We start from the raw sequence: 9,775 nt of genomic DNA on the forward strand, positions 1-9,775 counted from the left end.
CCCTCGCTGGGTAGAGACAGAATGTCCTGTAAGGAACACAGCATTCCAGCCTGGCTGATGATAACTCCATTCTTTCTAACAAGAAACAGACATTCCTTGTTCCAATTCTTGATTAATATTACACACATTATATTCAGTATTATGATTATAATAAGATTCATACATCCATACAGTAACATAGTAGTATTCTGTTTAGTTATAATTCTAAGTTACATGTATACATAATTCAGTCATTATTCATAAAAATCCCATAACAGTGTGAGTCCAGCATGTGTGTGTGTGAGTACAGTGTGTGTGTGAGTCCAGCATGTGTGTGTGTGTTTGTGTCCAGTGTGTGTATGTGTCCTGTGTGTATGTGTGTGTGTCAGTGTGTGTGTTTCCAGTATGCTATGTGTGTGAGTCAGTGTGTTTCTGTCCAGTGTGTTTGTCCAGTGTGTGTGTGTGTGTCTGTCAGGTTTTTATTTCAGTGACACTGAGGAGTCAACATCATCAACCCAAAACCCTGGATAGAGGGGCTCAGTGAATGTGGAGGTGAATGTGTACAGGTGGGTCAATGTGTCAGAGGAGGCTCTATAGAAGGACAGAGTGCCGGCTGGCCAGTCCAGATACACTCCTACTCTGTGGGAGCTGGAGGAGGGGACGTCTATAGTAGTGTGATTATTATTGTGACAGGCAGAGTAACTGTTGTCAGAGCAGAACAGACACCAGGACTTGTCATTGTCTCCAAGACAACAGTCATCACCCCCTCCTCTCCTGCTGATTCCTTTATATGTCACTCCTATAACAGCCCATCTCCCACTCCACTCTGTCTCCCAGTAACAGCGCCCAGTCAGACCCTCTCTACACAGCACCTGCTGCCAGCCCTCAAATCTCTCTGGGTGATCAGGATACGGCTGCTTCTCTCTCCTACATGTCACCTTTCTGTTCTCCTCAGACAGAGAGAGGAGTCTGTTTACTGTGTTTAGGTCCAGTGTGATATCACAGACATCTGATGGATGAAACCAGACACAATATTAGAAATCATCATCATTCATATTAGAATGTTAACTCACTTTTCACTAATTCATTTAATGTAGATGTTTCTAGGTATCAAAAGGAGAAGTTAAGGTAACTTGAGACTTATTGAATGATCATATGTTACACTGTATGGTAATATAAAACACACTTATTCCCATTAATTACACACACACACACACACACACATTGTCAAAGCAACTCTTTGTAAACTTTGGTGTCCCTGATTTCTGCTTCTGTAGAACTACAGCTGATATTTAATATGACCAAGTAAGTAATGATGGTGGTCTTTGACTTTGACTTAACTTGAATTAAGACTTATTCTTAGTCATATTCTTCACAGCAGTCAACACTCACATTTTCTCAGCCCAGGTTTCATTGTGTACTCTCCACCATGTTCCACACTGTAGAGGTAAGCAGAAGAACAGACAGTCATTGAGTGATACACGGGAACTCACACACACAACACACACACACACACTGGACACACACAGTCAGCATATAACTTTGTCCAAGTGGTGGTAAGAATGTTTGTCTTAACTAGCCTGATAAGTCAAACTTGTCTGATATGAACATTGACATAAACCCTCTACATACTTGAGTTTCTCCAGTCTGCAGTGTGGATCCTCCAGTCTAGCAGAGAGCAGTCTGACTCCTGAGACTCCTGGGTGATTGTAGCTCAGATCCAGCTCTCTCAGGTGTGAGGGGTTTGACCTCAGAGCTAAGACCAGAGAAGCACAGCCTTCCTCTGTGACTAGACAGCGTGACAGCCTGCAAAGAGACAAATCGTATTAAAATCACTCTGATATTCTTTGGTGGTGAAAATAGTGGCAGTATTATTTTTTCAACATTTTCAGATACATCAGTGTCCTGAAACCTGCCATATCTATTTATAAATTAATGTATCATTATTATAAATGATCATAAAATTACTTGTAGATAGAAAAATGTATAGTACAAATATTTGAGTAGACTGACCAGACCAGTTTAAAAAGCAGTATCGGTCAAAAGACAGACAGTGAGGTATCAGATTTAGATTGTATTGAGTTTACAGTCTACACCGTATCTATTTTGACAGTGAAGGTAACATTTTAAATGTGGCTCTATACTCCAACATTTTGGATTTCAGATCAAATGTTTCGTATGAGGTGATAGTATATAATGTCACCTTTTATTTGAGGGTATTTTAATATATATCTGTTTCACCATTTATAAATGAAAGCACTTTATGTATCTAGTCCCCCTATTTGAAGAAGTCATAAGTATTCTGACCAATTCACTCACTGTATTAAAGTAGTCAAAAGTTTAGTATTTGGTCCCATATTCCTTGAATGCAGTGACTACATCAAGCCTGTGACTCAAACTTGTTTTGGTTGTGTTTTGGGTTATGTTTCGCCCAATATTAAAATGGTGGAGTAATTTTCTGTCTAAGTGAGTCGATAACATGTTTCTAAACACTACTAAATTAATCCTGATGATGCCTTGATTAATACAAATGAATCATGAATCATGAATAATAATGAGTGAGAGAGTTACAGAGACTACAACAAAACATGCTAACCTCTCACCATTACCAATAACAGAGGCTACAACAAAACATGCTAACCTCTCACCATTACCAATAACAGAGGCTACAACAAAACATGCTAACCTCTCACCATTACCAATAACAGAGGCTACAACAAAACATGCTAACCTCTCACCATTACCAATAACAGAGGCTACAACAAAACGTGCTAACCTCTCACCATTACCAATAACGGAGACGACAACAAAACATGCTAACCTCTCACCATTACCAATAACAGAGGCTTCAACAAAACATGCTAACCTCTCACCATTACCAATAACAGAGGCTACAACAAAACATGCTAACCTCTCACCATTACCAATAACAGCGACTACAACAAAACATGCTAACCTCTCACCATTACCAATTACAGCGACTACAACAAAACATACTAACCTCTCACCATTACCAATAACAGAGGCTACAACAAAACATGCAAACCTCTCACCATTACCAATAACAGAGGCTACAACAAAACATGCTAACCTCTCACCATTACCAATAACAGAGGCTACAACAAAACATGCTGACCTCTCACCATTACCAATAACAGACACTACCACAAAACATGCTAACCTCTCACCATTACCAATAACAGAGGCTACAACAAAACATACTAACCTCTCACCATTACCAATAACAGAGACTACAACAAAACATGCTAACCTCTCACCATTACCAATGACAGAGGCTACAACAAAACATGCTAACCTCTCACCATTACCAATAACAGAGGCTACAACAAAACATGCTAACTTCTCACCATTACCAATAACAGAGCTACAACAAAACATGCTAACCTCTCACCATTACCAATAACAGAGACTACAACAAAACATGCTAACCTCTCACCATTACCAATAACAGAGGATACAACAAAACATGCTAACCTCTCACCATTACAAATAACAGACGCTACAACAAAACATGCTAACCTGTCACCATTAACAATAACAGAGGCTACAACACTACATGCTAACCTCTCACCATTACCAATAACAGAGGATACAACAAAACATGCTAACCTCTCACCACTACCAATAACAGAGGCTACAACAAAACATGCTAACCTCTCACCATTACCAATAACAGAGGCAACAACAAAACATACTAACCTCTCACCATTACCAATAACAGAGGCTACAACAAAACATGCTAACCTCTCACCATTACCAATAACAGAGGATACAACAGAACATGCTAACCTCTCACCATTACCAATAACAGAGGCTACAACAAAACATGTTAACCTCTCACCATTACCAATAACAGAGGCTACAACAAAACATGCTAACCTCTTACCATTACCAATAACAGAGGCTACAACAAAACATGCTAACCTCTCACCATTACCAATACGAGGCTACAACAAAACATGCTAATCTCTCACCATTACCAATAACAGAGGCTACAACAAAACATACTAACCTCTCACCATTACCAATAACAGAGACTACAACAAAACATGCTAACCTCTCACCATTACCAATAACAGAGACTACAACAAAACATGCTAACCTCTCACCATTACCAATAACAGAGACTACAACAAAACATGCTAACCTCTCACCATTACCAATAACAGAGACTACAACAAAACATGCTAAGCTCTCACCATTACCAATAACAGATGCTACAACAAAACATGCTAACCTCTCACCCTTACCAATAACAGAGGTTACAACAAAACATGCTAACCTCTCACCATTACCAATAACAGAGACTACAACAAAACTTTTGATTATTCATAATCATGGTAGCATCCACATGAATGTAGAAGTGTTCAGAAACATCTTCTATTCTTACTGACAATACAAGTGAAGTGACTCCAAAATGACAGGACATTATTCACCATTCAGTTTCTATTAGGAAAAACAACATCCAAAACACAACCAAGACAAACTGCAAATGAATTCAACAAGTTTGACAAGTAACAAGTTAGTTAGTTAGTAGAATCACAAGGTTGATCCAATCACTGCAGGCATGGAATATGGGACCAAATACTAAACTTATGACTACTTTAGTACAATATAAGTAAATTTGTCCAAATAATTAAGACTTCTACAATTGAGAGAACAACATACATAAAGTGCTTTCATGATAATACTGACCTCATTCTGTACTGTCACCTAATATGAAACATATCTCAAATCCAAAATGGTGGAGCATAGCACCAAATTTAAAACTGTAAGCTTCACTGTCCCAACACATATGGTGTGGACTATGTGTGTCTGGTAAACACATGTGGATCTGGTGAACAGTTATCACTTGTTGACCAACTACAGGAATACTGACCTCAGAGTCTCCAGTTTACAGTGGGGATTCCCCAGTCCAGCAGAGAGCAGCTTCACTCCTGAATCCTTCAGGTCATTGTTACTCAGGTCCAGCTCTCTCAGGTGTGAGGGGTTTGACCTCAGAGCTGAGACCAGAGAAGCACAGCCTTCCTCTGTGACTAGACAGCCTGACAGCCTGACAAAGAGATCATCATGATTTCACAAACACACTGTTAATTTAACACCAGTAGTGTAGAAGGACAATGGAAGACGCATTTAGTTAATTCTCTCAAACAACATATAGATTCATCTTCCGTCTCCTAGAATTGTATGGTCATAATGTTATACTAATGTGAAAATCAATGCATTTATTCAATATGTTTTTCAATATAACATTAAATACATATTATAATACATATTTGTCTCTAAACTGAATATTTCTTCCTGATGATTAGTTCTTAAATGTCATTTTATTTACTCACAGAACAGCTCTGGAGGCTTTGACCACTGGCAGCAGCCTCAAAAGACCTTCCTCTGATCTGGAGTATTTCTTCAGGTCAAACACATCCAGCTCCTTTTCTGAAGTCAGCAACACAAAGACCAGAGCTGACCACTGTGCAGGTGACAGTTTGGGTTTTGAGAGACTTCCTGAGCTCAGGTAGCTTTGGATCTCCTCCACTAGAGAATGGTCATTCAGTTCATTCAGACAGTGGAACAGATTGATGCACCTCTCTGGAGAGGGATTCTTCTTGATCTTCTTCTTGATGTACTTGACTGTTTTTTCATGGATATGTGAGCTGCTTCTTGTCTTTGTCAGTAGACCTTGTAAGTGCTTCTGATTGGACTCCAGTGAGAGGCCCAGAAGGAAGCGAAGGAAAAGGTCCAGGTTTCCTGTCTCACTTTGTAAGGCTTTATCCACAGCACTCTTGTAGACAGAAACTTTATGCTTGTCTCTGAACAGCACAGAAAGGTTCCTCGACGTTGATTGAGGTTTGTCCATTAGATTCTCATTGTTGTTGTTGAATGAGAGGAACACATATACAGCAGCCAGAAACTCCTGAATGCTCAGATGAACAAAGCAGTACACCTTGTCCTGGTACAGCCCACATTCCTCTTTAAAGAGCTGTGTGCACAATCCTGAGTACACTGAGGCTTCATTGACATCAATGCCAGCCTCTTTCAGATCTTCTTCATAGAAAATCAGATTGCCATTCACAAGCTGTTGAAAAGCCAGTTTTCCCAGTGACAGAATGCTCTCTTCATTCCAGTGTGGACCTGTCTCTTCTTTCCCAGGATACTTTTCATTCTTCTGTTTGGTATGAAACACCACAAGGTGTGTGTACATCTCAGTCAGAGTCTTGGGCATCTCTTCTCTCTTATGTTCCAGCATGTGTTCAAGGACTGTTGCAGAAATCCAACAGAAGACTGGAATGTGGCACATGATGTGGAGGCTCCTTGATGTCTTTATATGTGAGATGATTCTGCTGGCCAGGTTCTCATCACTGAATCTCTTCCTGAAGTACTCCTCCTTCTGTGGGTCATTGAACCCTCGTACCTCTGTCACCTGGTCAACACACCCTGAAGGAATCTTATTGGCTGCTGCAGGTCGGGTAGTTATCCAGAGGAGAGCAGAGGGAAGCAGATTTCCCTTGATGAGATTTGTCAGCAGAACATCCACTGAGGTTGACTCTGTGATGTCCCAACAGATCTTGTTCTTCTGGAAGTCTAGGGGCAGTCGGCACTCATCCAGACCATCAAAGATGAACAGAACTTTGTACTTGTTGTAGTTGGAGATTCTTGATTGTTTGGTTTCCATTGAGAAGTGATTGAGAAGTTCAATCAAAGTGTGTTTGTCCTCTTTCATCAAATTCAGCTCCCGGAAAGGGAATGAAAATACAAATTGGACATCCTGATTTGCTTTTCCTTCAGCCCAGTCCAGAATGAACTTCTGCACAGAGACTGTTTTTCCAATGCCAGCGACTCCCTTTGTCAGCACAGTTCTGATAAGTTTGTCTTGTCCAGTTAAGGGTTTGAAGATGTCGTTACATTTGATTGCAGTCTCTGGTCTTGCTTGTTTCCTGGTTGTTGTCTCAATCTGTCTCAGCTCATGTTCATTATTGACCTCTCCTGTTCCTCCCTCTGTGATGTAGAGCTCTGTGTAGATCTTATTGAGAAGTGTTGGGTTTCCTTGTTTAGCGATCCCCTCAAATACACATTGAAACTTCTTCTTTAGATTAGATTTGAGTTCACGTTGGCAAATCACAGCAAGCTCATCTGAATGAAGAATTAACACAGAGGATATTAATATTACGTCTGATTTAATAACTACAGTATTGTAGGACTGTTATAAAGTTTAAAATTATAATAATTTATAAATAAATAATAATTTATTATTTTAACTGACTGTATAAATGTGTAAATGTTTTCATATTGCATTACAGACTGGTGTGACTGATTATATTATTATTGGTATTATTGATGGTATTATTAATGTTCTCTCTCTCTCTCTAAATTAATCACCACAACACATCCCTGCTGCTACTTGATGAGGTCACTAGGTGTTGTGTTAAGGCTGCTACAATATCATTGAGTTACACATCTACTTTAGCTGTACTTTAGCTACAGCTTTTAAATGTTATAAAACAGCATTCAACATGAGGCAGACAGCTCTTACATTTCTCCAGCGTGTCAGCAAGCTCCTTCTGGTTCATTTTCCTCAGGATGTGCAGTGTGATCTCCAGAGCCCCCTCTCTGGCACTGCTCTCCTGCTTCTCATCTTCAGCATCCACCACTTCCTTATCCTGCTTCTGACTCTCAAAGCCTTCTGGGAGTTCTGGACTAAGAATCCTCTTGAACATCTTCAGCTCGTTCTTCACAAATGTCATAATTTTCTCTTCAAGCAACTGAAATAAATAAAGTAGATAAGTTAAGCAAGAGAATAACTGTTTCTCATTAACACATTAATGAATGATTGACAGATCAAATTTACTTGAGGTAAACAAAAACAAATGTACATAACAGGACCACATACCCTGAATATGGAGGCCAGGTCTGTTTGATGACTCTGGGAAGACTCACCACTGAGAATCTCTGACTCTGATCTCTCCTGTTGGTTTCTGTGGACAAAACATGAGATTACATCTCCTCATCCAGGGTGTGCACACACACGCTCACACACACACACACACACACACACACACACACACACACACACACACACACACACACACACACACACACACACACACACACACACACACACACACACACACACACACACACACACACACAAACACAAACACACACACACACACACACACCCACACACACAGGACTATGAAAATGGACAAAGGATTAGCCAATGGATTATGAAAACAACAACAATAAATGGGAAAATGGGAGAGGAGAAATGACTAGAGACAGTGTTGTTTAACTCACTGACCATGACCCGTGAGCTCTTCTTACCTTTGTTCAGTAGAAAAGTCTCCCTCTCTAAAGTTTATAGGAGGATCCATAGACCAGTCACTGTTCATGGACACACAGCTGGGTACAGGGGAGGCTGGTCTCTCCTGCTTGATTGGGCTTCAACACAACAGAGACAAACATTACATCTCTCATCTACTCTGAGCTCAGATGGGGAAACATAAGAAGAGTTTCATTCCGAAACGCTATATATCACTTTTCAGAAACGTTCGTATCAATCAAATTTCTGACATTTTTGAAAATGTGCTTTTCATTTCTTAAAGACATTTTGAAAGAGATTAGTGTTTTTTCACTATCTAATCACGGCATGGGGTAGTTCAATGACAGACATGTATTTGTTTATAATCTAATTCTTGATAGTTTAATTTCAGAGACACAAATAATCATGTTTTTTTGCAAAATGTGACAAAATGTAGCAACATTTGAAACCGTGTTTTTCATATTGGATAAAAGTACAGACTCAAAATGGTATATCAGACACTACAGTTGAGGAACAATGGGAAATTAATTCTGCTTTGAACGTTGATAAACTTGTAACCTCACTTAGAGAAAATGGTCTTTGAATGTTTTGGTACCTACTGGAGAGCTCTTCTTTGTCTACAGGGCTGTTACTTTGGCAGATAATGTCACCCGTCTAAATAAATAGTTTTATATATATAATTAACTAAATGTATGATGTTTTTGGTTTATGTCAGTTTCATTGTTTGTTATGCAATAAATTGTTATTTTATTGTTGTAAGTCGTAAAATGAACTAGAAAATGTTATATTTTGCAATTTTGAGTAATTACTACTTTAGTAAGGAATTACACATTATTCAGTTGCTACATATTTCCAATAGATGGAAGCATAAGACCACAAATTACATTTCAGAAGATTAGTTTAGTTTTTTCCCTGGATACACCACCACTCCCCCTCACAGGAAAACTCCTGTGTGCTTCTTTCTGTCCCTTTCCGCACTGCTAACGCAAGAGGAAGGACGGAAAAAGCCTTTAACAGATTACTTATTTACTTACTTACTTATCAACAAGCCTGAACATTAATTCAGTCACCTCTGGCCGAGAAAAACGTATTTTCCAAGTACATTCATTGTCAAATTCATCAACCAGCATCGGCCCGCTCTGCCTTCTCCAGGGACATGTTGAGGTAAATTTACCTGGAGGGTTGAATTATGTAATTTATTGGCGGGCTGGAAGACACACTCTTGTCTTTTCTATTCCGAGGTTGTTTACTCGCAATATCAGATATTAAGTTGTTTTTTATAATGAATGTATACTGAGGTTGAGGTTCTGACTAGTGATTATTTACCCAGGGTTCAATACCTGCTATAGTCACTACTTCTTTGCTCTCCCAAAAGCAACACAGCCCTAATACGAGATATATAGCTAACTAAAGTAATGAGTGACCATTTTAGAAAATCATGGGACATATTGTCTG

The 9,775-nt window shown here is 39.3% G+C and overlaps 1 protein-coding gene across 1 annotated transcript; it reads right to left on the reverse strand.

Moving 5' to 3' along the window:
- Nucleotides 1-440: 440 nt before the first annotated feature.
- Nucleotides 441-8,635, reverse strand: LOC129846736 (NLR family CARD domain-containing protein 3-like). The gene is made up of 8 exons (XM_055914583.1): nt 8,323-8,635; nt 7,889-7,973; nt 7,532-7,760; nt 5,340-7,131; nt 4,880-5,053; nt 1,612-1,785; nt 1,372-1,418; nt 441-988 (listed from the first exon to the last, which is right to left on the reverse strand). Exons 1-8 carry the CDS (start codon nt 8,388-8,390, stop codon nt 459-461), a joined length of 3,099 nt encoding a protein of 1,032 aa, XP_055770558.1. The 5' UTR covers nt 8,391-8,635; the 3' UTR covers nt 441-458.
- Between the last annotated feature and the right edge of the window lie 1,140 nt (nt 8,636-9,775).

The sequence above is a fragment of the Salvelinus fontinalis genome, unplaced genomic scaffold (assembly GCF_029448725.1).
Source record: "Salvelinus fontinalis isolate EN_2023a unplaced genomic scaffold, ASM2944872v1 scaffold_0609, whole genome shotgun sequence".
In the NCBI taxonomy this organism is placed as follows: domain Eukaryota; kingdom Metazoa; phylum Chordata; class Actinopteri; order Salmoniformes; family Salmonidae; genus Salvelinus; species Salvelinus fontinalis.

Coding starts and splice junctions, on each gene's coding strand:
- LOC129846736 (XM_055914583.1), bottom strand. CDS start 8,390: ATGAACAGTGACTGGTCTATGGATCCTCCTATAAACTTTAGAGAGGGA. Junction 7,132..7,531: donor TGCTGACACGCTGGAGAAAT/GTAAGAGCTGTC, acceptor TTCTTCATTCAG/ATGAGCTTGCTGTGATTTGC. Junction 1,786..4,879: donor TGTAAACTGGAGACTCTGAG/GTCAGTATTCCT, acceptor GTCTCTTTGCAG/GCTGTCACGCTGTCTAGTCA.